This window comes from Saimiri boliviensis, chromosome 17, assembly GCF_048565385.1.
Source record: "Saimiri boliviensis isolate mSaiBol1 chromosome 17, mSaiBol1.pri, whole genome shotgun sequence".
Taxonomy (NCBI): Eukaryota; Metazoa; Chordata; class Mammalia; order Primates; family Cebidae; genus Saimiri; species Saimiri boliviensis.
Window position 1 is genome coordinate 28,272,642 of NC_133465.1, and position 27,588 is coordinate 28,300,229.

Consider the following 27,588-nt stretch of genomic DNA (forward strand, 5'->3'; position numbering starts at 1 on the left):
AAACCAATATCCCTCATGAACACAGATGCAATGAACTTCAGCAAAATATTAGCAAATCAAATCCAGGAGATATGTATGAATAATATAACAAGACCAGCAGGCGAATGGGGTTTATCCAGCAAAACTGGCCCAACATTTGCAAACTAATTGATGTAATCTATACATGACTAAAGAAGAAAAACCCGGCCGGGCACGGTGGCTCAAGCCTGTAATCCCAGCACTTTGGGAGACCGAGGCGGGTAGATCATGAGGTCAAGAGATCGAGACCATCCTGGTCAACATGGTGAAACCCCGTCTCTACTAAAAATAAAAATAAAATTAGCTGGGCATGGTGGCGCGTGCCTGTAATCCCAGCTACTCAGGAGGCTGAGGCAGGAGAATTGCCTGAACCCAGGAGGCGGAGGTTGCAGTGAGCCAAGATCGCGCCATTGCACTCCAGCCTGGGTAACAAGAGCGAAACTCCGTCTCAAAAAAGAAGAAAAACCCATTGAAAGATGCAGAGAAATCAAATGGCAAAATTCAACATCCATTCATGATATAAGCCCCCCAAAAAAAACACCTCTCTACAATGTAGAAATAGGGCACTTCCTTACTTTTCCCTTATCTTAGAGAAATGAAAACTTATATTCACACACACACATACACAAAACTGCACACAATGTCCACAGCAGCATTACACATAATCGCCCAAACCTGGGAACATCCCCAGTGTCTTTCAACAACTGAATGGACAAGCAAGTATTCTTTAATCAAAAGGAACAAATGATTGACACACAAAAACACAGATGAATCTCGGATGCGTTATGCTACGGGAAAGAAACCACATCCCCAAAAGTTACAAACTATTTGATTCCATTTATGTGCAAAAGGCAAAACCATAGTGACAAAGGACAGATCAGTGGATGCCAAGAGTGAGGAGGAGGGACTGAGGACAAAGGAACGGCCAGAGGGAATTTGAGGATGAACGGTTCTATCCCTGATGGCGGTGGGAGTTACAGGAATCTATGTAAGTAGTGACACTTCTTCCCCTAAGCCCCCAAAAGCAAATTTTACTATGGAATACTATGCAGCCATCAAAAACGATGAGTTCGTGTCCTTTGTAGGGACATGGATGAACCTGGAAACCATCATTCTCAGCAAACTCACACAAGAGCAGAAAATCAAACACCACATGTTCTGACTCATAGGCGGGTGTTGAACAATGAGAACACATGGACACATGGAGGGGAGCACTACACACTGGGGTCTGTTGGGGAGAAATAGGGGAGGGACAGCAGACGGAGGGTGGTGAGTTGGGGAGAGATAGCAAGGGGAGAAATGCCAGATATAGGTGATGGGGAGGAAGGCAGCAAATCACACTGCCACGTGTGTACCTATGCAACAATCTTGCATGTTCTTCACATGTACCCCAAAACCTAAAATGCAATAAAAAAGTATTTAAGATTTTTTCTTTAAAAATCAAGGGAACTGGCTGGGCACAGTAGCTCACACCTGTAACCTCAGCACTTTGGGAGTGGGTCAAGGAAGGAGGAACACTGAAGCTCAGGAGTTCGAGACCAGCCCAGGCAAGATGGCGAAACCCCGTCTCTACAAAAAAATAAACAATATTCGCCAGGTGTGGTGGTGCACACCTGTAGTCCCAGCTACTTGGGAGGTTGAGGTGGGAGAAGCACCTGAGCCTGGGAAGTCAAGGCTGTGGTGCGCTGTGATTGTGCCACTGCACTACAGCCTGAGTCACACAGTGAGACACTATCTTGAAAAAAAAAAAAAATCAGGAGAACTGCACATATAAACTTGGATATCTGGCTTTAAAATTTTATTTCTATCTTTTTTATAGACAGGGTCTCACTGTCACCCAGGCTGGAGTGCAGTGGCATGATCACAGCTCACTGCAGCTTTGACCTCCCAGGTGCAAGGGACCCTCCCAACTCAGCCTCCTAAGCAGCTGGGACTACAGACGTACACCACCACACCTGGCTAATTTTTTATTTTTTGTAGAGATGGTTGCCCAAATGGTCTTGAATTCCTGGCCTCAAGTGATCCTCCTGCCTTGACTTCCCAAAGTGTTGGGATTACAGGTGTGAGCCGCCATCCCCAGCCCCTGGCTTTTCTTGAAAAATCAGATCTGGCAACACAAGTCCCATATTCTCCCACAGCAACAATGAGCAACAGCTGAATTCAAGCATACTGTTTAGAAAGGGAAGGCGCTCTGCTCCCCAGCTGACCATGGGAAACCCAAATACCAAGTAGTTTCCCACCCCAGCCCCACCCCCACCACAGCTCCACCTCCTACCTAGGCTGCTTCCCTTCCTGGCCCCCATGGGCATCAGAGCGGCAATTCCTGCTACTTTTGGCAGTAACCCGGGCTTGGCTGGGCACCTGAAGTCACCTATACCCACAAAAGGTGTTTCAGGGCTTGGCTTGGGGTGGGGTGAAGTTGAAGCGCCCCAGCATAAAAAAGCAGCCACAATAGAAGGCAGACAGGAAAAGAGGGGAGCGGACAGTGACCAGAGGGCGAGAAGGGCACGTCTGGGTACCTGGAGACTCCCTGCAGCCGCTGGGCTGGGAAGTGCCTTCCAGCACTGAAAGTCGTGGCCCCAAGTGGAGCCTAGGTTGAACCGGAAGTGCTTCTGGGGAGGGGACCCTCTGGAGGAGGTGAGGCAGCTGCTGAAGCCAGATCCTTGCTCAGGGGTGGCTATTCTGAGGGCCTTATATTCAGGGGACACCTGTGGGGACCCTGGGGTACCGGAGGCATCACAAATCCCAGGACCAGCTGCAGGGTTTTCTGCTGGGGGCTGGCCAAGTGAGACGGACGATGGGGAAGGACGTGAAGGGCAGCAAGAGGGAACAGGAGAGGGAGAGGGAGCCGTGCTGGCAAAGGCAGGGCGTCTGGGGTAGATGGAGGGAGTGTGGGGAGGAGAAGTCCTCAAGAGATGGGGCCGAAGAGAGAACAAGCCTGAAAGACAAGGGTTTCCGAGCCAGGCGAAGGGCTTGCATGCGCCTTATCCTGAATATGAGCCACAGTGAGAACAGGGAGGAGCTGGCTGGTGTCAGGCAGCCTTCGAAGCACTCAAGTGCACCACTCCCAGCAGCTCCGTGAAGCGGCCGAACAGCCCATCATTCCCCTGGCACAGCAGTGGACCTGATGCGTCCCAGCCTCCACACACAGCAGGCAGGGCTGGAATCCAGCTCCCCCTGGCTCGGTCCCTCTCCAGGACGGCCCCTCCTCCTGGGCTCCAGCCTCTCCTGGGGCTTCAGGCGAGATGCTCCAGCTGCTTGTTGAGGCTCACTCCCTGCAGTCCAGCTGCCTGATGTCAGGGCACACAATAGGACCCTGTACTCTGGAACCGCCACCCCCAGGCCTGCTGGTGCGACAAAGGGCAAGGCGGCCACTGGCCCTCTCCATCAATTCTGAGGCAGGGATGGGAGAGGAGCCAGACAAGAGCTTCAGCAACACCAGCCAGAGACAAGGGATGAGGGAGGGATTTCCAAAGTGGGTCCTGCCAGTTCCTGCACCCTGGGGGGAAAAAGGTGGTGATGGGAGGGAAGGTGGAAGGGGCTGTGTGGCTTTGGAGTGCCTCTGGCCAGGGTGGCCAGACATCCAGAGGGCCGGCCAGCACCATGGCCCCGTGACATGGTACCCAGGCCACCTCCTGGGAGTGCTGTCTCACCAGCCACAGCTGGAGACGCCCTCCTTTATGGGACCACCAACATGTCCGTGTCCATCCGTCTGAGTGTCATCAGGAGGCCCCTCATTCACAGCCTGAGCCTGGGCTGACAGAATCCCTCAGGCCACCCACGAGGGCTTTGTTTGGGGTCTGAATAGGAGTGAAAGTGACAGAAGCCTGGGTGGTCTCTGAAGCAGGCTGGCCTCCACATGCATCTGTCCATCTGTCCGTTCCTTCCGCAAATGTTTCCACCGCTCTTCAGCCAGACTGGCCTGTGCGGAGACAGAGAGGCTCCTAGGAAGCTCCCAGGGAAGGAACAGATGTCCTGGAGTTATTTTTGAGAGAAATAAAAATAGCCTGGGGAATAGCAGCATAAAAGTGCGTAGGTGACCGTTAACACTGCGACGTGCCCAGGGCCAGCGTAGCGGGGCTCCCAGGCTGCGCTGGAATCCCACCTCCTCCATTTCCGAGCTGTGTGACCAGCCGCGATGACTCAACCTCCCTGAGCAGCAGTACCGCGTCATGTGTCAGGGCTGAAGGGAATGGCCTATCGAGACGGCCTGGCGGCTGACACACAGCAGCCTCGGGATAAAGGAGGCTTTCACAGGCAGAGCAGGGCCGGACACTGGTCAGGAGGCTGCTGACACCGTGAACTTCAGGAGCTGGGACAGCCAGTCCTTGCACCTCTCCTTCCAACAATCTGTAACTGACTGAATTTACAAAATGATCCGGATCATTTTTAAACATAGGGGAAAAAACTCAGCAAAGCTCTTTTCGTTCTTTTGAAAAACTGCTCACTGCATTGTGGGGGAAGACGAGATAGGCTCCATCACAATGTAACCCCCTCGAAGGTGCTACCTCAAGTCCTCGAAGTTTTAGGGGGGCTGACCCAGCAGGTGTGGGGAATGGGGACTCAGGAGGGGGGGCTTTGGTGTGAGCAAAGGCTGGGAGGAGGGAGAGGGTAGCTTAAGGCCAGGCCCTAGAGGTGCCCGAAGGGTCTGAGGAGGCACAGCTGCTCTGAGTGGCTGGAGGGCAGGGGAAGAGGGAGGGCACTCTCTTCTGGTGGGGACAAGGGAGGGCAGCTCCCTGGCTGCGCCCTCAGTGTGAAGCCCTCCGCTGAGATCTCCGGCTCTCATGGAAGTTTGAAAGGCTCTGCTCCCTGGGGGCTTTTGTTGGCTTCTGACCCGTTATTTAAGGTTACACGGGAATGTCTGCTCACGAAATGGGGGTACTGGCCTGCACGAGCTGGGCTGCTCCGAGCTGTGTCCCTAGACGCTGCCTCCTCTAATCCATCTATACTGCCCTGTCCAAAACAGGCCCTGCCCACCGAGCCCTGACACTTCAACTAGACTCAAAATGAAAAACTCCCACCAGCCCTCCTTCCATTCCCCAGAAAATGGAGTTAACCAGGACACCTCGTGGCCTTTCAGTGAATTGAGGTTTAGCTACAGAAACAAAGCAAAGCACAGTGGCTCCAGCTAGAAATCCCACTGCTGTTGCTGTCAGTACAACACAAGATGGCAAGTGAGAAGGGCGACTTGCTCTGGGAACCCCAAACGGAATTTCAAACCTACCATGAGGCCCTGGCAGACCCCAACCCCCCTGAGCCTCAGTTTTTTCACCTGCGAAATGGGGCAGATACCACTCCTCACCTTATACTGTCACCATGGGGATCAGAGGGGATCTGGATTTGAGAGCTCTTGCCATAGGTGAAATACTGCTCAGGGGTGTAATGACCCCTTGCTGCCTCCTCCAAGTGTCCCTCCCTGCTGCCCACCAGGGCCCAGGCAGACACCTATGGTGGCTGCGGGACCACAGTAGCGGTGGTGGCAGCAAGATCCTGCCCACTGGTCAATCTCTCCCTCCAGAAACCCCACCGGGATCCCAGGGGCAGGCAGCCTGCAGTCCTGGCAGAGGCCCTGAAACCTACCTGGACTGGTACCTGCCTGCTTCTGGGACTCACTGGTGCTCACGTACATTTTCTGGGCCAGGCCTAGCCAGGAACTGGGAACAAGAGGAGCTCCCAAGCCAATGTGGGCGGCAGAGACTAAGGTGGCCCGGCCCCTTCCTGTCCGTGGTCCCTGTGGTGGGACAGGGCACAATGGAGATTATGGTTCCAGTTTCGCTGATGAAGTGAGTGGGACCCAGAGAGGTTGAGTCCCTTGCCCAAAGATGCCAGGATGTCCTTTCACATTGGCAGTGCCAATGTGTTACATGTAGGAAGCTTTCTGAAATCTGTAAGTTTGAGCGAGGCTGGGCCAGAGTCAGTGTTTTTACCTGAGGCTTTCCTGGGCTAAGGGGAAGGGGAAGCAGGCTCCGTTTCCACATCGCTGGACCGACTGCTGGCCTGGAATACCCTTTCCTTCTTCTGCCGGACACGGGGTGGGGCCCCTGCTCTGGAGGCCTGGAGCTTTTCTCCCTTACACAGGACATTAAATGGGCCATTTCCACAGCAAAACTGGCATCTGGGTGACAGGAGGGTGGTGGTGTACGTGGTCACCCCTAGAGGGTGAAATGTCTCGGTTCCCTCGCCCCACACCCCTGCCTGTAGCTCCTGGGTGCAGCTGCCAGCATTGATGCACTAACGTGGGGAGGGAAATCCTGGTGGGATTTCCCTGGGTCCTCCAGGGACCAAGCTGCTCCCCAGGTGGAGGAGAAGCTGGGCAGCTGGGGCGCTCCCAGAGCCCCAACCGAGGCGAGGATGATGGCCAGAGGGGCTGCCTGTGTCTCAGACTTTCTAGCCCTCACTTCTCTGCTGCAACTGCGCCCTCTCCTCAGAAAGACGCCCTAACAGTCTGAGGAGCTGGGCCCATGGGAGGCACCCCTGGGCAGCGGGGCAAATTTCTTAGGGCACAGCTGGCAGGGCCAAGAGGCACATGGGAGGTTTTGAGTCTACTCATTTTTTGGACTCTCTGTGCAAAGTTCTTTTCCAGCAAGCACAGCGGAAGGCGAGAGGCTCCATCCATGATTGAAGCCCTTATTTATAATTTAGACCTCTTTCCCAAGAGAAAGTGGCTGGGAGGCCTGGGGTGGAGGCAGAGGACCAGTATAATGGGGTTCTGGGCATCAGAAAGGACCAGGTGTGTGGCACATATACACCCGCCCCCTGGTTTACCCTCAAGCCAGCCCTTGGAGGGAAGTTACTGGCCTCACTTAATAAACCAGAAAACCAAGACTCCACAGAGTCAGAAACTTGGCCAGGATCTCCTGGGTAGGAGAGAGGAAAGCGAGGTTTGAGCCTGGCATTCAGATCTGGGGCCTGCGTGTCCTGCATTAAACCGTGTGCCATCCAGGGTGGAAGGATGGGGGGATTCTCATCCTGTCATCTCAACGCAGCTCTGCAGAGCCTGTTCACCAGGGTGGGGCCCTGGAAGCTGCATTTTCCAAGGCTTCCGCTGGAGATTCTGAAGACGAGACCCTGAGAGGGGGATCCAGATTGGACGGCTGGCAGACCTCACCCAGGCAGGCAGTGGCAGGGGGCTGATCCTCAATCTGGGCCCTGGTCTTGGAGCTGGCAATGCCCTCCGAGGCTGGCACAAAGGTGGTAGGTGGTGGCGGTGGGGATATTCCCAGCAGCAACAGTGGAAACAGAGGGACTGCCATCACCCCTTCCCAGGCAGACCCAGCCCACAGCAGTCACAGCCCCTCCAAGAGTGTGATACCATGCCCCGCCCCCTTCAGCCACTTCGGAGCAGCGCTGGGATTACAGGCGCGCACCACTATGCCTGGCTAATTTTTGTATTTCTAGCAGAGATAGGGTTTCATCATGTTGGCCAGGCTGTTCTCCAACTCCTGGCCTCCAGTGATCTGCCTGCCTCAGCCTCCCAAAGTGCTGGGATTACAGGCATGAGCCACCACACCCAGTCCAGCTTACACTCTTTTCTGCTATGCAATACCCCCTTTTCAATTTACTCCTTTATCTGCAGCCACAGGTGCAGGAATATGTTTCTCCATCATCATCGTCATCATCATCATCATCCTGGGACCACGTGGTGGCGGCAGCAAGCACACAATCCCAGTGGCTTCTGGACTTGGATGCTTATCCCTATCCCCCCAAGAGCCCCAGATAGTCTATAACTTGTGCAGAACTTCCTCTTCTAAATATCCCCAAGGGCAGAGTCCACCCTAGTAACTCCCCTGGGTACAGGGCTTAGGACGCACGGGTGCTGTGCTAAGTGCTTCACCCTCCTTCTCTCATCGGCATCACCCTAACCCTCTCAGGGGAACCGCACTGCATCCCCATTTCACAGGTGAGGCACAAGGAAGTAGAGAGGCCATCCCAGGTCACTCCCAGGTCCAGCACACTGGAAAGCTGGGAGTTGACCTCTGACCTGTTCAGACCCTGAGTCCTTGACCACAAAGCCCTCCTGCCTCCTAAACCATCTAGTGGCCTCAAGAAGCAGAGAGGAACTTGCTTCCACATCACAAGATTTCGGGGGCAGGGCTCAGGAGGTGCTGGGGCTCCTGGGGTCCTGGCTGGTCCCCTTGCGCTCTGTTTGTTCACTCACTCAGTTGGTCAAGTATCACTGTGCCCTGTTATGCACTATAAACCCAGCACTGTGTACCAGTACAACCGGTGTTGGAGACAGAGGGCTGCAGAAACCCAGCGCCTGTCCTCACGGTCACTTTGCCAGCAGAACCACAGAAATCAGCGCTCCTCCAGGGCAGGGTCGGAACTAAGAGTACTTGGGCTGAGAGGCGAGGTTTTCCTGCATCTCTGTAGTTTCTTTCTACCCAATGTCAAGCTGCCCCTTGCCTGGTAGGTGCACCCTGATTTTCCTCCTGGGAGCTGCTCCTCCCTGATTCCCTGTGATTTGGATGGGCTGCCCCTGAGGGGTGGGTGCCTGACCAGGCCTGGTCAAGTGGAGACTCACCCACTCCAAGCATAATTCTTTGCATCGACTGGGAAAACAGCAAGCGTCGCTGAAACATTTAATAGATGTTGGGAAGACATTTGGTACAATTTACCATCTGGTCTTGAATAAAACTCCAACAAAAGGAGAACGGGAAAGACAGGCTGGTCTTAATTAACATGCAAAAGAATATTAACCTAAACCCGAGTACTGACAAGCTACTTAACGGTAGGAAGCTATGTCCCTCCACTGTAACAAATCACGAGGAAAGGATGACGGGGTCCTGCCTCCGCCAGCCCTCACCAACCCTCATCCCTACTGGCTCCACCACAATCCGAGACCATACAGGGGCCAGGGAACGGCCTCAGCCCCACCAGCTGCGTCTGTCTGCTCAGATCAACTCTGCAGCCATCTGTGTGCGCGCTTCACCTGGTCTGTCATTCCTGCTCTGCTGCGTGTGACTTGGTTTTTCTGCCCACCAGGCTGGGGTCCTCCCCTGATCCGTAGCAGGAGGCCTGACTACCTCGTTCTGGCCCCCTTCCTTCTCTATTAGGCCGCCTCTCGTGCCAACGCCAGCCTCGGCCTCTTCAGGATTCACCACTTGCTTTGGGACCCTGTCTGTAAGACCACAGCCCCTGCCCCGGCCTTTCTCCTTGACTCACAGCTGGGCCTGTAGCCAATGTTCCAGTGCATGCCAGTCGGGGCGATGTCTCCTGTGCCCACCCGGCTTAGCTCTAGAGAGGCTGGTGGCTCCCATCTCGGAAGGAGAAGTAATTGAACTCAAAAGAAGACATAACCAAATAATGACTTTCAAAGTGGATGGGATGACTTACCTAAAAATGCAAAGACCTCAACCAGAAAACTACTAGAAGTAATAAATGAATTCATACCAGTGCTGGGAGCAGAGATAAATTTACAAAAAAATCAGTTGCATTCCTGTATGCTAGTGACATGCAGCTAGGAAAAAAAAAAAAAAACAATGGAAAAAAAGTACTTCATCCTCAGCAGTAATAAAACACATTAAATATTAAACATTCGTGCAGCCCAATTGTAAAACATTTATTTTTAATGTTAATATTTTGCTCCTATTGGGAGCACTAAATATAGTATGTAAAGATGGCAGCACTCTAGTAGATCGAACACAATGCCAATTACAGACCCTGAAAAGTGTGTTACATTCTCCAAAATCCATAAATAATGAAGACTATCAGAGGGTTTTGTTTGTTTTTTTTTCCCCTGAGACAGAGTTTTGCTCTTGTTGTCCGGGCTGGAGTGCAATGGCGCAATCTCAGCTCACTGCAATCTCTACCTCCTAGGTTCAAGCGATTCTCCTGCCTCAGGCTCCTGAGTTCTGGGGTAACAGGCACGCGCCACCATGCCCGGCTAATTTTGTATTTTTAGTAGAGACAGGGTTTCTCCATGTTGGTCAGGCTGGTCTCGAACTCCTGACCTCAGGTGATCCACAAGCCTCCCAAAGTGCTGGGATCACAGGCATGAGCCACCACGCCCGGCCCAGAGGGATTTTTAAAAGATGATAATGGTTGGCTCGTTTCAATTAAAAAATATATTATTCAAGTAATAATGATCAAAATGTTATAATGTTGCATTAAAAACAAAACAAAAAATTGTTGAGCATTAAAAAGAATGATGGGGATGAGGTGTGACAGGCTGGGGAGGTAAAGTGCTATGAATCCATAGGGATGCTCAGAAAAGACCTTTTTTTTTTTAACAGAACTCTGTGGAAAGAATGAAAAATCACTATTTTGCAACCACCAGTGTAATTTACTCAGACCAGGAGCATCAGTGGATGTTAAAACCATTGTGTGAATCAAATGCTGACACTGTCTCAAGGTATGGCCCCACAGATTACATATTTATTATAAGAGGAAGAGTACCATTATGTTGAATAGATGAGACACCACCTTAATCAAGTGATCAAACTCAGCACCGTCAAAATGGGATAAATGAACATCACGTGCCCCCTTAGGAGATGCTCTGAAGACACACCACCACCTGTCCTTGCCAAAAATGCTCACCGTGTATCTAACCTTGAGGAAACAGACACATCCAGACGATGGGACAGTCTACAGGACAACTGGCCTGGACTCGTCAGAAACGTCAATGTTATCACAACTGGGGAAATGTGATTACGAACTGAAGGCGAGGCGACATTGCTGAATTAATGTGAAATCCCCGGGTGTGATGACGGTGCTGCACTTGGGCAGGAAACTGTCGCGTATTTATGGGAGAAAGGTCAAGATGTCTTCCATGGAGATAGATGATACACAGATAGACAGATAGACAGACAGATAAGAGATAGAGTGAAAGTCAGGCGTGATGGCTCATACCTAGAATCCCAGCACTTTGGGAGGCTGAGGCAGGAGGACTGCTTGAGCCCAGGAGTTCCAAGACCAGCCTGAGAAACATAGCAAGAACCCCAACTCTACAAAAAATAAAAATAAATTAGGTGGGCATGGTGGCACACACCTGTTAGTCCCAGCTACTCAAGAGGCTGGGGATTGCTTGAGCCTAGGAAGTGAAGGTTGCAGTGAGCCGGGATCGCACCATTGTACTCCAGCCTCTGTAACAGAGTGAGACCTTGTCTCAAAAAAAAAAAAAAAAGAAAAAGAGTGAAAGAAAAAACAAATGTAGCAAAACACTAAACAGCCGGTGAGTTGGGGTGCAGGCTCTCTGGGTGTTCATCACACTGTTTTTCAACTTTTTGTCAAATATTTTCAAAATAAAGAATGTGGGGAAAAAAAAAAAAACAGAAAAACAAACCTGACTTATGGAATTTAGTTCTAGTTTAGAAACAAATTCAAATTATTAACAGAACTAAATGTTGAGGCCAGGCGAGGTGGCTCACACCTGTAGCCCCAGCACTTTGGGAGGCTGAGGCGAGCAGATCTCTTGAGGTCAGGAGTTTGAGACCAGTCTGGCCAACATGGTGGTGGTAGTGGGCGCCTGTAATCCCAGCTACTTGGGAGGCTGAGACAGGAGAATCACTTGAACCCGGGAGGCAGAGGTTGCAGTGAGCTGAGATAATGCCAGTTTACTCTCAAAAAAAAAAAAAAAAAAAAAAAGAACTAAATGTTGAACGAATCTTATAATAAATTCCAAATGGGTAAAATAAATATTTTTATAACTGGTATAAACAAAATAGTTTATTTGTTCTTGCTAGAGATGGAAAATAAGTGTCTACTAAAGAAGTGATGAATATAATCAGAAACAAAACAGATGTGATATAATTAAAAGAAAACATTCACACTTAGGAAAGCTTTTGAGCAATAAGATATGATTAACAGAGAGAAAAAAGAAAGCAACAGAGCAAGAAAAAAAATGACAAACAGTGTTGAAATACATAACAGTGACTTTAAAATAGGCTGGGCGCGGTAGCTCACGCCCGTAATCTCAGCACTTTGGGAGGCTGAGGCAGCCGGATCACCTGAGGTCAGGAGTTCAAGACCAGCCTGGCCAACATGGTAAAACCCTGTCTTAAAAAAAAAAAAAAGAAAAAAAAAAAGACTTTAAAATAAAGGGAAAACCAAATATTCCCCTTGATAAATGCTCAAAAATGATCGATAGGGCAGTTTACGCAGAAAGAAATACCAAGAGTAAACAGCAACATGGAAAAAATGCCGAGTCTCATGAGCAATTAGAAATGAGAGCGTCAACAAAATCTGGAATACCATTACACACCTATCAAACTGGCAGAAACAAATATATTAAAATAATAGTGCTGATGGGGGCATGGAGAAACAGGCACCCTCATGCCAGGGGCAAGGCTTACATTGAGGCAGGGGAGAGAGAAGGAGGAGACATGACCATTTTTAGAAAAGGTGACCAGGAGCCCAAAGCCGGTGCCTCTGGCCAGACAAGTGAGCCAACAGGCCCTGGATTCCACCCACCCAGTGTCTAGGACGTGCCCTCTGGGGGTCGGGGGCTCTGAGATGCCCACACCTCTGGTTGACAGCTGAGCGCCTGGGCGGGGAGCAGAGCCAGTGGTACTGAGGGAGGTGTGGCTCAGCCCAGGGTACCTAGAACTCCTCCAGGCCTTCAGCAGGGAGCCTGGCTCCAGACCCCTGCCCCTTCCACCCTCTTGAGGGCATCACCTGGGCAGCAAAATGCCCCGTGGACACACCAGAGCAGAGGCTGAGCCCAGGGGTTGACCAGCTGGCCCAGGTGCCCAGCCAGGTGGGCTGGACTCAGTGAGCTGGGCCAGGCAGAACAGAGCCCTGCGAAGACAGTAATAGTGATGGGTGCTGTGCCAGTCCCACCTGGGATGAGGCAGGGGTGGGAGAGGGAGGAGACACGATCCTCTCCAGGACGGATTCAGGCACAGGAAAAAGCTTGAGGTGGAAGAAGGTCGTGATAGCTCACACTAGGCAGTCACAACCAGTTGTGGGTCACCGCCAAGGTCAGGACACGGGTCTTCAGGTACAGAAATTCAATTCAGTACTAGTTAGCTTTCTTTTTCCTATAAAGTAGTTTAAATTTCTATATCAAGAATAATATGGCCGGGCCAGATATGATGGCTCATGTCTGTAATCCCAGCATTTTGGGAGGCCAAGGCGGGCAGATCACGAGGTCAGGGGTTCGAGACCAGCTTGGCCAATATGGTAGAACTCTGTCTCTACTAAAAATACAAAAAATTAGCCGGGCAGCTACTTGGGAGGCTGAGGCAGGAGAATCACTTGAACCCGGGAGGCGGAGATTGCAGTGAGCCAAGATCTCACCACTGTATTCTAGCACTGATACCAGAGTAAGACTCTGTCTCAAAAAAAAAAAAAAAAAAACCCACAATATTTGATAATATTTTTGTTTTAAAATAAAGAGCAGGCTGGGCATGGGGGCTCACATCTGTAATCCAAGCACTTTGGGAGGCCGAGACAGGTGGATCGCCTGAGGTCGGAATTTCGAGACCAGCCTGGCCAAGAAGGTGAACCCCGTCTCTACTAAAAATACAAAAACTTAGCTGGGCGTGGTGGCAGGCGCCGGTAATCCCAGCTACTTGGGAGGCTGAGGCAGGAAAATCACTTGAACCAGGGAGGCGGAGGTTGCAGTGAGCCGAGATTGCACCACTGCACTCCAGCCCGGATAGCAGAGCAAGACTCCGTCCCCACCATACAAAAAAAAAGTCAGTTGGTGGTGCCTCACACCTGTAATCTCAGCACTTTGGGAGGCTGAGGTGGGTGAATCACCTGAGGTTAGGAGTTCGAGGCCTGGCCAACGTGGAGAAACGCTGTCTCTACTAAGAATACAAAAATTAGCCAGGCGTGGTGGTGCGTGCCTGTAATCTCAGCTACTGGTTGGGAGGGCTGAAGCAGGAGAATCGCTTGAACTGGGGAGGTGGAGGTTGCAGTGAGCCGAGATTGTGCCACTGCACTGCAGCCTGGGCAACAGGGCGATACTCCATCTCAAAAAAGAAAAAAAAGAGCAGCTGCCCTTGGAAAGATTCCTGAGAGCGAGGGCAGGCCCTGGAGCCACGTGAGCTCGGCAGGCGTGTGCCACCCTCACTGGGCTCAGGGCTCCAGTACCCGGTCAGGTCACTGAGATGGGGATCACGGGGGACTCACGTGAACGCCTCCAGACTGCCGGGGAGCCTCCCTCTGGCCCTCCCCTTCTCTCCATCCTCAGGTTCCCCTCTCCTCGCCCCTGAACTGGGACAGAAACCTCCCACCTTGGCCCCTTCTCTCCCACCCACGCTACTTTTAAGCAGGTTTGTCTGAAGGTACCAGAGCTGTGTGGCCCTCTGCTTAAACCTCTTCAACATTCTATTCCGACACCTTTGGGGTCAAATCAAGCCCTGCCACCTCCTGCCTCCAGCCTGCCTGCTTGGCCCCTGCCCCCCACCCCTGCAGGCGGGCCTCTGCACAGGTAGGTCTCGCCTTTGGTATACCCCTTCCCTCCCAACTCAGCCCTGCCAGCCATTTCTGGAGCCCCACTCCAGAGAGCCTCCCTCACCTCCCAGGCAGAGCGACTGTCCTGGCTTCCTGCCTCAGCCGCACCTGTACAAGCCTCCGGCCCCAGCCTTCCCGCAGCTCTGACCAAGGTTTCTACATCTCACGCCTCCCCCCCCGCAGGCAAGGAATCCCATCTTACTCATCTATATACCCTTTGGCCCCAAACACGACACAGAGTTGGCCCTCAAAAAAATCTGTAAAAGAGTAGATCAGACAGCTGACTCAGAAAACCTAGAGTTGGTGGTGGTAATGGTCACTTTAACAAACATGTGTGGCACTTACTATGTCCTGTGTCATTCTGAGGGTTTCACATGCATTGCTAATATTATCCTCACTATACAGATGAGGAGACTGAGGCACAGAGAGGTTAAGTGACGTCTCAGAGTCACACAGCGAGTAAGTAGCAGAGCTGGGTCTCAAACCAGGTGTGCCTGACACCAGGGCCCAGCCCCCTGCCACTTCCCCAGGGCAGGGAGAGGACGTGAGAGCCGGCCTGGCCTGCACTGAGCGCTGGAGAAGAGTGGACGTGGGGAAGGGGCAACAGAGCAGGGTGAGGCCGGGGCCGTCGAGGGCACCAGGGCCTCTTGACTGGGGAGGATCTGCTGTGCAGGCCGAGGAGGGTGCAGGAGCAGAGCGTGTGGTCCAGGTGCTGATGGGGTGGCCAACTGGAGACACAGAAGAATCGGCCCCACACAGCCTGGGCCTGCAGAGGACTACCCACAGTGCCTGGCAGGAAACTGGAGCAGTCAGAAACGCACGCCTCCCAGGGCCGTGGAATCACCATTTGAACAGGAAGTGGTGTGGATGCACGATGGCAGGCAGCCTCCTTCCCTCTGAAACCTCAGGTCCTGCTGGCACAGCCTCCTTTCCCCGCCTAGTGCTGGGGTGGCCCTGCCTGTGGTGCCCATGGGAGGGTCCCTGGCAGTGCCAGCCCGCCCTGCAGATCCCAGACCTACTTCTGATCTGTGCGTTCCCCAGTCAAGACCACCCCAGATTCAAATTCTCCAGCCAGAGGAAACCTCAAATTTCAGATTTCTCCACTGCTAGATTTCTGAAATTCAGATCAGGTCATTCTCTCCCTCCCCTGACCTTCTAAGACCATGAGACCCCCAACTGCAGGAAGCTAAGAAGGCAGCTTTAGAACCTGACAGACCCGGGTTCAAATCCCAGCTCCTCCAGTTACTCAAGACCCTGGACAAGTCACTTCACCTCCCGGAGCCTCCTGGTTACCTTGATGATGAAAGGGATTAAGAAATACAAAGGCAGCCAGCAAGTTGGGTGGGTCCTGGCCTCCTTGGGTCCCCATATCCTCCTGTCCATGGAAAATCACCAGTGGCTGCAGGAGACTTTGGTCATTGCACAAGAGCGCCTGTGCCTGGAGAGTGCGGGGCAGACAAAGGGGTCGGAGGCGCAGTCTTAGGACTGAGGGCAGCTCAGTGCCCGTGTGGGTCATGGGGGACGGGGGTGAAGAAATGATGCAATAGTCACCTCCCAAAGTGCTGGGATTACAGGTGTGAGCTACCACGTCTGGCCTAGGAATAAAAAACCTTTAAATCTGGACATGTATTAACGGTAAACGAAAGGCATATTTCCATAAAATCAACTCTATAAAAGTGTCAGCGCCTTTATGCAATAACTTGGGGCTGGGAGGACAGCCATGACTCGGGCATGCCATATGCCGTTTCCAGGCAGCTGCCATGGAAACGCCCCTCCGTCCTGCTCAGGTAGGTGTGGCTCAGCTCTAAGAGTCAATTCCAGGCTGGACGCAGTGGCTCACATCTGTTATCCCAGTACTTTGGGAGGCCGAGGCAGGTGGATCACAAGGTCAAGAGTTCAAGACCAGCCTGGCCAGCATGGTGAAACCCAATTTCTACTAAAAATACAAAAAATTAGCCAGGCGTGGTGGCGCGTGCCTGTAATCCCAGCTACTCGGGAGGCTGAGGCAGGAGAAGCGCTTGAATGCAGGAGGCAGAGGTTTCAGTGAGCCGAGATCACACCTCTCCCCTCCAGCCTGGGTAGCAGAGTGAGGCTTCGTCTCAAAAAAAAAAAAAAAAAAAAAAAAGACTCAATCCCAGCCAGCTGTCAGGTACCCCTTCTACACTGTTCCTGGTGGCACTGCTCAGGGCTGGGGTGGGGACAACTGCTGGGTGGGCCAAAGGGGTGCTGCAACAGGAGGGGAAGGAGCCCCCCACCCCAAGCTCCAGGGCTGAGGCAGAACCCCCTCTGCCACATAGACCTGTGAACACCCTATACCTGCTGGCAGCAGGTTGCCCAGGCCGGGGGGCCGTGTCCAGGAGCCTGCTGCCCACCCCAGCTCCGCAATGCCCTCCAAGGCAATGCTGCCAGGCACCGGCCTTCTCAGGCAGCCCGGCCCTCACTGCAGCCATCCACCCCCATCCTGGGTTCCTGGGCTCCCTAGTCCCCACCCACCAGCCAGGGCGGCTTGCAGGAATCTTCTGGCCCAGCCTGTCCTCCCTCTGCCTGGTCGTTTCTCCTCCTCTGCCTCTTTGGTTTTCTTCCTGGTGCTGGGGAAGGTTCCTGGCCCTCAGAGCCAGGGCCAAGTCTGAAAGCCACGCTGCTCATCCAGCCTCGTGGCCCACCTATACAGGGGGAGTGTCCCACTTCATGGGCTGGATGCCCCTAAGGGAAGCTTGTGGCTGCTTCAAGGTTCTCTACCCAGTGAAACCCCTCCGAGGGCACGTCCTGCTGACGTGAAGGGCTGACTCTTGCCCCACTCGCGACGACACGTTCCCCATTCAGGTCTCACCAATGGAAGCAGGGATGACACCCACCATAGCATGGCCCCCTCAGCACCGGTGCTCTCTCCTTCTCCAGAACTCCAGTGTCTTGAGAATCACGCTGGAACTCAGCAAGTTTTGCCAGTGAATTCAGGCTTCATCAGGAGTGTCTGACAGGCCAGGGGTGGTGGCTCACGCCTGTAATCCCAGCACTTTGGGAAGGCCAAGGTGGGCAGATCACTTGAGGTCAAGAGTCTGAGACCAGCCTGGCCACATGGCGAAATCCCGCCTCTACTAAAAATACAAAAAATTAGCTGGGCGTGGTGGCACACACCTGTAACCCAGCTACGTGGGAGGCTGAGGTGAGAGAATCACTTGAACCCAGGAGGTAGAGCTTGCAGTGAGCCAAGATGGTGCCACTGCACTCCAGCCTGGGTAACAGAGTGAGAGTCCATCTCAAAAAAAAAAAAAAAGAGTGTCTGACAAAAAATTAGCTGAGTATGGTGGCCTATACTTGCAGTGCCAACTATTTGGGAGGCTGGGGCGGGAGGATGGCGTGAGCTCAAGAGCTCAAGGCTGCAGTGAGCCATGAGACACCCCTGCACTCCAGCCTGAGCTACAAAGCCAGAGTCTGACTCAATTAAAAAAAAAAAAAAGAGAAACCAAGGGGGTGGAGCGTCTCTGATAAGATGGATGAGTCCCAGAGGACTTTCCTTCTCATCTAGCCTCCTCCCAGCACAGCCAAACTGGTGGGGACCAGAGGCCAGAGGGTGCCCAGCTAGGCTTCGTCCTCCCACCGCAATGCAGAGTGTGGTGCCACGCGCCTATCCCCAGGCCCCAAGGGACGCCAGCCTTGGCCCCACTTCCGCGATGACCTCCAACCTCGGAGGCACAGTTCCCAGAAGCACAGGAAAGAGAAGGCGTCTCCGGGCCCACTCCTGTCCTGCTCTCGGCTCAGGTCCCAGGTGCCCCCACCTTGCCCACCAGGCTCAGGGCACCTGGGCCTTCCTTCTGACATGCCAGCCTTGTCTGCACAGTGGCCTCATTAGGGTGCGGCACATGGAGGGGCCCGGGTTTCAAAAGAGCACCTTTAACTACCCCTTTTTAGGAATGGCTCGTTGGGGCTTTGCCGGCCTTCCAGGCCCCTGTCGATTCTGCACCCCCTGCCACTGCCCAGGTCAGGCTGTTTTTCCTCTCTTGCCATGTGCCACAGTCCCCTGAGGCGGCCTCCTGCCTCCATGTCCTCACACACACATCTGCTCCTGGCCGCCCGAGTCGCCTCGCTGCCTACAGGGAAGCACTGATCTGGCCCTGCCTTCCCCTCCATCCCTTCCTCTGGCCACAGCTGCGGAGGACACAGCTGTATCTTCCCCATTATCCAATCCCCACTCCTGAGGCGAGGAGCTGAAGTTCCAGGTGCTCTTGTCCCTGGAAGCCCATGTATCTCAGAAGACATCGACCCCAGCCCCAGGGCTGGCTCCTGGCTGGTCTCAGCCCATCCTAGCACCCCAATTCCTTTGCCATTTTAAAGACCCAGACTTAAGGCAAGTGGCACCGGGAATTCCCCCACAGCAGGCACTAGCTCAGAGAGGACCTGAGGACCCAGGGAGCCCAATGGGGCCCGTCACTTCATCTCCAACAGGGCAGGACAGGCCCACGGCCCCGAGAAGATGGTGCTGTGTTCATGCATGGCAGAGGCCTACTTGATTATTCTTACTGCCATTTCTCTAGCAAGAAGGACGGTCTTCAAACCGGAAAAGGAAGAGGGCCTTGCTGCAGGGCAGTGTGGTCGGGGACATCTCTGGTTGCTTTCAACGTCTGCCATTCTCTGGCTGTTGAGAGGATGCGAGAGGGGCAGGAGCACCACAGCTGGCTCAGGAGGGTGGGTTGAGAACACAGAGGCTGGGGCCAGGTCTTGACCTCAATCCCTAGCAAATCCCCAGCCGGAACAGCCTCTCAAAGATGCTCGCAAGTGTTTAGAAAATAATAATAATCACAACAAGAGCACCAGCAATTCTGATGTTGTGCCCACTCTGTGCAGATACTGCACTGAGCCCTTTGTATGTATTAACTCAGCCAAACCCCACAATAACCCTATGGAATGGGGACTCTGATCAGCCCCATTTGATGGATGAGTAAACAGAGGCCTAAAGAGGTCAGAGAAGTAATGCAATACATGAGAAGGCGGCATGGGGTCAGGGCACTGAGCCATCATGTTACGTCCTTGTCCGAGTCCTGCTCCCCTGGCATTGTCGACTTTCAGGTCAGGGCAGTGGTGCGCCTCCATCCCTCAAAAACCTGCATTTCTTTCTTTTTTGTTGTTGTTGCCACAAAAAAAAAAAAAAAAAAAAGGGGAAAAAGAAAGAAATGCAGATATTTTGTTGTCTCACTCTGTCATCAGGCTGGAGTACAGTGATGCAATCTTGGCTTACTGCAACCTCTGCCTCCTGGGTTCAAGCCATGCTCCTGCCTCAGCCTCCCAAGTAGCTGGGACTACAAGTATGGGCCACCACACCCAGCTAATTTTTTTTTTTTTTTTTTGTATTTTTAGTAGAGATGGGTTTCACCGTGTTGGCCAGGATGGTCTCCATCTCCTGACCTCGAAACCCGCCTCGGCCTCCCAAAGTGCTGGGATTACAGGCGTGAGCCATCACGCCTGGCCTAATTTTTGTATTTTTTGTAGAGATGGGGTCTCCCCATGTTGCCCAGGCTGGCCTCAAACTTCCTGAGCTCCAGCGATCCTCCCACCTCAACCTCCCAAAGTGTTAGGATTACAGGCATGAGCCACTGCGCCTGGCCCTGGCCCATTGTCTCCTGTTTTCTGCTGTGATGCCGAGGTCAACATAGCAGGGAAATTTCAGGGACTAACTAATCCATAAATAACATTTTTTTTTTTTTTTTTTTTTTTTGAGACAGGGTTTCACTCTTGTTACCCAGGCTGGAGTGCAATGGCGCGATCTCGGCTCACCGCAACCTCCGCCTCCTGGGTTCAGGCAATTCTCCTGCCTCAGCCTCCTGAGTAGCTGGGATTACAGGCGTGCGCCACCATGCCCAGCTAATTTTTTTGTATTTTTAGTAGAGACGGGGTTTCACCATGTTGACCAGGATGGTCTCGATCTCTTGACCTCGTGATCCACCCGCCTCGGCCTCCCAAAGTGCTGGGATTACAAGCTTGAGCCACCGTGCCCGGCCCATAAATAACATTATTAATTAAAGTTCACACTTGGTCCAGACTTCCTGTTTTTACCTAATGTCCTCTTCCTGGTTCTAGGATCCCATCAATGATGCTATATTTAGTCATCCCGCCCCCTCAGTCTCCACTTGGCTGTGACAGTGTCTCAGCATTTCCTTGTTTTGGATGACCTGGACGATTCTGAGAGGTACTAATCAGGTATTTTGCAGAATGCCTCTCAGTTGGGATTCTTCTCATGACTACACTGAGATTACTGGTTTGGGAGGAAGACCACAAAGGAAAAGGTCTATTCTCACCACATCACACCAAGGGTATATGCCATCATCATAATTTGTCGCTATTGATGTTGGCCTTGATCACTTTCTGAGACAGTGTTTCTTGAGTTTTTCCACTGCACAGTTGCCCTTCCCCCCATTTTCCAAACTCTATCCTTTATAAGGAAACCACTATGATCATCTCATGCTTATAGATGGGAAGTTTTGCTTCACTTCCTCAATGGAGCAATTATCAACATATGTTATTTGGATTTCTTCTATATGAGAGATTTTCCTATTACTTACTTATTAATTATTCATTGTTCAATAATATATATATGTATATTTCATTATGGCCTCATGGATATTTATTTCATACCTATGACCTCGACCTAGTACATTTTGGTTTCTGCAAAGCATTTGATTCTGGTATCCCTGGTATTCTGGGGGTAGGTGGTAAACTGTGGACAATCAGCTCTAGGTTCACTGAACCCCATATCTAATAAATGATCATTATCCACCCCAGGGGCACCAAGCAGCTGGGAAATCAGGGTCGATGCCTGATTTTTAAACAAATGAAATAGAAACTGTCAGAGTACACTTTTTGTAAGGAAGCCCTCCCCCCGGCCGGAAAAATAACACTCCAATTTTGTAATGCATCAATGGATGTGATGGGTGGTGAGCAGAGATGCCAAATCTATTTCCATGGGTCTTGGTCAATACTGTGTGAGCCTCGGGGCCCTGTCCATGGTCCTGCCCTGCATTTTTAACCAGCCTTGTGGATTCAGACACACGAAACACTGCTTCTCCAGCCCACAGGCACCAGCACAGCTGAGAGTGACAGAGGTAGGATGTTAGATTCTTTCTCTTGACTGATACAATGTGATGAAATGAACAAGATGAAATTAAATGGGATTAAGGGTCAAGTAACAGGCTTAGATTCAAGAAATTATTGACACAGACAACAGGCCCAATTGCTTCCACAAGCCCGGATTATTAAAAGAAAAAGGAATTGTGGTACAGTAAGAGAGAACAAAAGGTGACAACAACCGCATACACTGCACAGTCCTGGAGAGGAAATGGCAAAAATGGACATTTTGGGGTCAAATAGGGGAATCTGAAAAAGGTCTGCATATTAAACGAGATGAAAATTTATTGAAGCAGAAAAGTGATGATCATTTACCAGAAATAAAAGTAGACTACAAAACAGTATGCACAGTATGATCTCATTTTCTGGAGAAAATTGACATATAAGCACGAAAACAGCTCTGGAAAGCTCTGATGGAAGCGTCGCCGAGGCGCTGCCTGACAGATAGGACACATACTTTTGTATTTTGCTTGTCTCTATTTCCAGTTTTCTGCCGGGCATATCCGCCGCCTCTGTAGTAATCTCAGAGTATGTTTTTAAAAGAAAGAAATCACTGACCCTCCCCCAAGGGTGGGGAATCCCTGGCTTGGCAGAGTTTTCTAAAACAGATCCCTGGAGGGTTCAGTGGCCAGAAACTTAATATGAGTGGAGTGTGCAGTGCCCCATTCAGAGGCAGCCCCACCCTGAGCTTCGTGCATATGTGTGAGGACTTGAGGCTAGAACAGTCTGCTGTGGGGGGCGGGGGGAGGTCTCCTGGTCCAGCCCTTTCGTGTTATTGCCAGGAAAACTGAGTCACAGAATTAGTTGATGGCAGCGTTAGGGCCAGAAGCCAGAGATCTGGCTACTGGGTCATATGGAAATGGCATAGGACTTCAGGATCCGGGGTATTTGCCTTGGAGAAGGGAAAATGGGAGTGGGGAGCTGGGAAGGAGAGAAGGGGCAGGAGTGCTTCTTTCAAATATTTAAAGGCTGCCCCGGAAAATCAAACACCGCATCTTCTCACTCATAGGCGGGTGTTGAACAATCAGAACACATGGACACGGGGAGGGGAGCACTACACACTGGGGTCCGTTGGGGGGAAATGGGGGAGGGACGGGGTGGTAGGGAGGTGGGGAGAGATAGCATGGGGAGAAATGACAGATATAGGTGAGGGGGAGGAAGGCAGCAAATCACACTGCCATGTGTGCACCTATGCAACAATCTTGCGTGTTCTTCACATGTACCCCAAAACCTAAAATGCAATAAAAAAATTAAAAAAAAAAAAAAAGGCTGCCCTGAAGAAGAGAGGCCCAGGTGAGTCCCTGTGCAGAACTGCGAAGACTGAGTGCCAAGCAGGTCTGTCTCTAGAGTGTATGAGGGAGAAGTTTCACGGCAGGAGCTGTCCAGCTTGGGGAGGAGTGGGTGAGGCTTGCCGGGCACGTGGCTGAAGCTGTGGGTGAAGCTCGCCGGGCACGTGGCTGAAGCTGGTGGCCCCTGCCAGAGGTTGCTCGGAGGCCCTTCCCACCACTAAGGCTCTGTGGTTCCAGAGCTCCAGGTTGCAGCCAGAGCTGGTGGCTTCTTTACCAGGCCTGCAGCCTGTGTCCTGGGAGGAAGGAGCAGGGCCATCCACATGCCAGAAGTGTGCTCAGCCTGCTCCAGATGGGAGCCACTGGGAAAAAGGCAGGGCCTGACTGGCCTTTGGGGAAGGAGAGGGGTCATGCTGGCAGCAGGCAGTGCCCCTCAGCAGAAACCTGCAGTGGGCAGTCTGGGCTCTCATAGGCACAGGAGTGGTGCTTCCTAGGGTGGGTACCTGAGTTCTCAAACGCCGAAGCTGCCTCGCTGTCTTCTGCCCACTGCTCTCAGCAACTCACAGGTCCTGGCCCATGCCCAGGTGTGGGTGGAGAGATGTTCTCCATCACCTCCCACTGTCTGGTGACACGGAGGCACAGGCCCAATATGGCCATCACCCAGCTTCCCCCATGTTCTAAAATGCCTGGCCTGACCTGGGAACACAATGCCAGTCAGTGCCCACTTGAGGCCCGTGGCCCCGGTCTCACCCCCCCCCACCCCCGCCCCATGAGGGAGCCGAGGCCTTAGGTGGCCTGGAAACCCACTTCTCAGGGCTTCTGTGTCCAGGGGAAACCCCTGACTATTCCAGCCAGGTGGGTGTCCTGTACTCCCCTTAAGACACAGTCCCCAGTGCCCATGCCGGCGGCACCAGAGGACACGGGTGTAGTGTGCGTTCAGTGACAGGACTCCATCCACCCAGCTGGCGGCACCAGCCCTCCGCTTCCAGACCTGTTAACAATCCACAGCAGTCCTGCTTTCCCCAGATAGACGCGGCCTCACCTCAGGAAAGCCCCTGCTCAGCCACCACTCCCTGAGCCTGGCTTTGCCTGGCCTGCCGCAGCCAACACAGCCAGCTGCGAACCCGGCTGCCCAGCAGAGCCTGAATGAGAGGTCACTCGGCACTGGGCCGGGAATCCTCCTTCCGCTCCTGGGCAGGGTGGGTGCCGCCGAGGAGCCATGGCTGCGGAGCGCCCCTACCTGTCCCTTTCACCCCCTGGCCCGGCCCAGCAGGGCGCACACAGATCCCTGCATCTCGGTCTCCGCAGCGGGTGGTGGGGTGGGGAGTCTGGGGCCGGGTTCTGACAGCGCTCTTCCCCAGACGCGGGGGGGATGTGCAGACGGCTCAGAAGGACCCGAACAGCAGCGGAGGGAAGGTGGGCGCAGAGGCCACCCTGGGCATGAGGCTGACGCTCCGGACTTGGGCGCCGGGGGAAAAGCGAGGGCACGGCTGGATTGGGGATGCCCGGGGAAGGGGGCCGAGGTCCTGGGCTCCGGCGGCGGAGGGGCGGGCAGGAGGGAGGCCGCCGCCTCGGGCCGCGCTGGTGACCCGGCGGGGAGTTGGGGGAGGGGTGGCGGGGCCGGGACCCGGCTGGGGCCCGCTTACCTCCTCGCCCTGACCGAAGCGCAGTCCCAGCGCCGCGACGCGCTCCACGCGCAGGAAGCCGTCGGGGTCGCGGCCGCACACCTCGAACACCTCGCGCAGGCGGCGCACGGAGCGCAGCAGAGCCGCGGGGGCGCCCGCCCAGCCCGCGCCGCCCGCCATCCGGGCCGGCCCGCAGCTCAGCCGGGGCCCTGCGCCCGCCGCGCCCGCCACCCGCCCGCCGCCGCCGCCGCCGCCGCCGCCGCCGCCGCCGCCATCGCCGCGCGCCCTCCCGGGCCGCCCGCCTGGGTCTGCGCCGCGCAGCCTCCGCCCGGTGGCGGCCGCGGCCGATCAGTGTCAGCAGCGACGCCGCAGCCCCCGCCGCTCCGGAGGGGAGGGGAGGGGAGGGGAGAGGAAGGGAGGGGAGGAAAGGGGAAGGGCGGGGGCCGCGGCGAGAGCGGGAGGGAGGGAGGGAGAGAGGCGGCGGCGGCGAGGACGCTGCAGACAAAAGGAGCCCGGGTCCTTTCGAGTGGGGCCGCCCACGCGGGGTCGGCAGGCGCAGCGCTCTGTCAACCGCCGCCTCCTCTGCGGCCTCAGTTTCCCTCCGCGTTCCCAAGCCCGCTCCTTCCCGTGGATCCCAGGAGCCTCCTGAAGGCCCCGCCCTGCCGGAGGATTCCGCGGGGTCGCGCCCTCCCCGCCGCCAGAGCTCTAGTCTCCCGAGAAGAGAGGAGATGCCCCGGGTGCCTCCTGCGTTGGCGCGTTCCGTGACTGCATTCATTTCGGAGGAAGCTGAGGCCCAGAGAGGTCGGACTCTTTACTGTAGGCCACACAGCTCGCGAGACGCAAGGCCGAGATTCGCTCCCAGCTCTGGGGGCTTTGTACTCAGTTCTTCAGCTCGGAGCTCTCCTCCACCACAGCACTAGTGGGGCCATCAGGCGGGGGAGGGCACGGAGAGGAGGAGCAGGGAACTGAACCCTAGCCTGGACGGAGACCTTGCGACAGGGAGTGAGGAGAAAACCAGGGAGGCCGGAGGGAGGAAAAGCGAGGCCCTTCCCGAGGCCTGCCTGCTGCCGGGCCCAGAGCTGCCCCGCGCCTGGAGGAGGCTTCCCCCCTTTCCCCGGGTTCCCACCCTCACACCTCCCTGGCAGCCCGACCTGCCCCAAGCTTAGAGCCCAGGACAGATTCTCTGTCCTGCTGGTGGCAGGCTCCAGGCCAGGATCTTGGCCTCCCACTATTAGTGCTCAGCGGAGCCTCCACCCCAGCTTGTGCTGACTTCCCAGCCCAGCTTCGGGGCCCTGCAGGACCTGGCTGGGCCCTCCTCTCCTCTCCACTTCCTTGCTCAGCCCATCAGGGCTTTGTGGCAACGATTGGCCCCCAACCCAAAAAGAGGCCTTGGCTGACCCTACTCCCACTTATGCTGACTTGCTCAGCACAGAGGTTTCCTCCTCCGGGAAGCCTTCCCTGATGGCACTCTATCTTGTCTCCTAGTCTGAGTTCTAGGCCCTTCTTCCAGATGCCCAGTTAGTTCCTAATTCTCTACTGGGGTGCCCATCTGCCCTACGATGCTGGGAAGCCCTCGGGGCAAGATATGTCTTAATTACCTTCAAGTCCCTGATCTCCAGCCAAGAGTGGGCCCAGAGGAAGCCCCACCCAGAGGTGATGGACCCGCCCAGCATGTGCAGGAGCCAGGAGCAATGTAGCTGCGCAGACAGGGAGTCCGGGGTGGACTGCGTGGCATCCCCTTGCTGAGCCTCGGTTTGTACCTCTGTGGTCTTCCTGCTCAACCCCGAAAATATCCTGCGCAGGGACTGCCATTTGGCTTCTGATAGTGGGCGGGACCCTCTTCTTTCCAGCCCTGGCTCCCAGGATGAACCTGGCTTTTAGCTACTCTCTCCTTTGACACTTCAGTTCCTCTGAGAGCCACATAAGGCAGCACCTCTTGGGAAGAGAGACCTGTGGTTCTGAGGACAGAGGAGTCAGAAATTTGGGAAAGCGGGAAAGGGGAGGCCGTGGGAGTGGAGTGGGGGTATTCTGCTGAGAGTGGGAGCGTCTTGCTGGCTGGAAGCCCCTCCGCAGGATACTAGCATATTTTAGCTGGTTTCCTCGCCTTTACAGTGGGGGGAATAGCACCTTCCTTTTAGGGCGACTGAAGAGGAGAGCGAATCTAAGCAATGCTGCTTTCCCCAACCTGCCCTGCAAAATGGAGGCGGAAGTGGAGAATAAGAACGGGCGGCTGGCAGGGAGAGACTGGCTGCTGGAGATCCAGCGAGCCCCCTTGGCAAGGAGGCAGGGAGTGGAAGCTGGGGGCTGCTGCCTGCCCCTGGGACCTCGATGTTAGTTTGTCCAAGGTCAGCTCGTGCCTCTTTCTCTCGCCCAAGGGACTCAGCACAGAAAGGAGACGGGTAGGAGTTGGGACTGCCCCCTAGTGGGGGCTGCAGAAACGGCTCTCAGCGCTCCGCCTGACATTGAAGTTCCCCTAACTGGGGACAGGGGAGCTGCGAGACTCACTTCAGCTGGCAGGGCGGGGGCCTCAGATCTGAGCATGAACAAATCCCAAGTGAGCCAAGCCAGAATCCTGCAACCGGATTAGACAGTTCTTGTCAAAGACAGGATCAGGCCAAATTCAAAATCCCTCAGGAGAGCCTTTCCTGCCCCGACTCTCCTTGCCCAGGTCTCTGCAGTTTTTGGGCGATGGTTTGAAGGATGCCTGTCTCCCTCGCCAGGTGGGGGCATGACACCGGGTCTCTTGCTCATCGCTGTGCTGCCGGGGCCAGCAAGGCACATCACAGGCATTCTTTCTGGGGTTGTCACATTTTTATATATGAGCGCCTATGTTGTGTCGGGAATGCCGGGGAGACAGTGAAAGGGGAGCAGCCACTTGCTGAACTTGATGGGGGCAGTCATTGCCCGGTTCGATCTACACTGAGGTCACAGGCTCTAGGAGCGCAGAGGGCCCGCTGAGTGCCTATCCAAAGGTGCCTCAGAGATGGTGCAATTTACGGAGTCCTTGGGTCCTTGGAAGTGGACCTGGGACCACTAGGGGTCCCAACACCTTGATCCAGGAGCTCAAAGTGCAGCCCCAATCAGAAGCAGCAAGAGAACACTCCTGTCAGGACCGGCTGCAGGCCTGGGAACCTCGGGGT

At 54.1% G+C, this 27,588-nt stretch overlaps 1 protein-coding gene across 1 annotated transcript in view; it reads right to left on the reverse strand.

Moving 5' to 3' along the window:
- RAB11FIP4 (RAB11 family interacting protein 4) overlaps positions 1-24,684 on the reverse strand; it is a 135,876-nt gene extending 111,192 nt beyond the window's left edge. Inside the window, exon 1 of the mRNA XM_010342141.3 lies at positions 24,470-24,684. Within this exon, the coding sequence (XP_010340443.2) occupies positions 24,470-24,628 (159 nt within the window). The 5' untranslated portion in view covers positions 24,629-24,684. The remainder of the gene's footprint in view (positions 1-24,469) is intronic.
- Between the last annotated feature and the right edge of the window lie 2,904 nt (positions 24,685-27,588).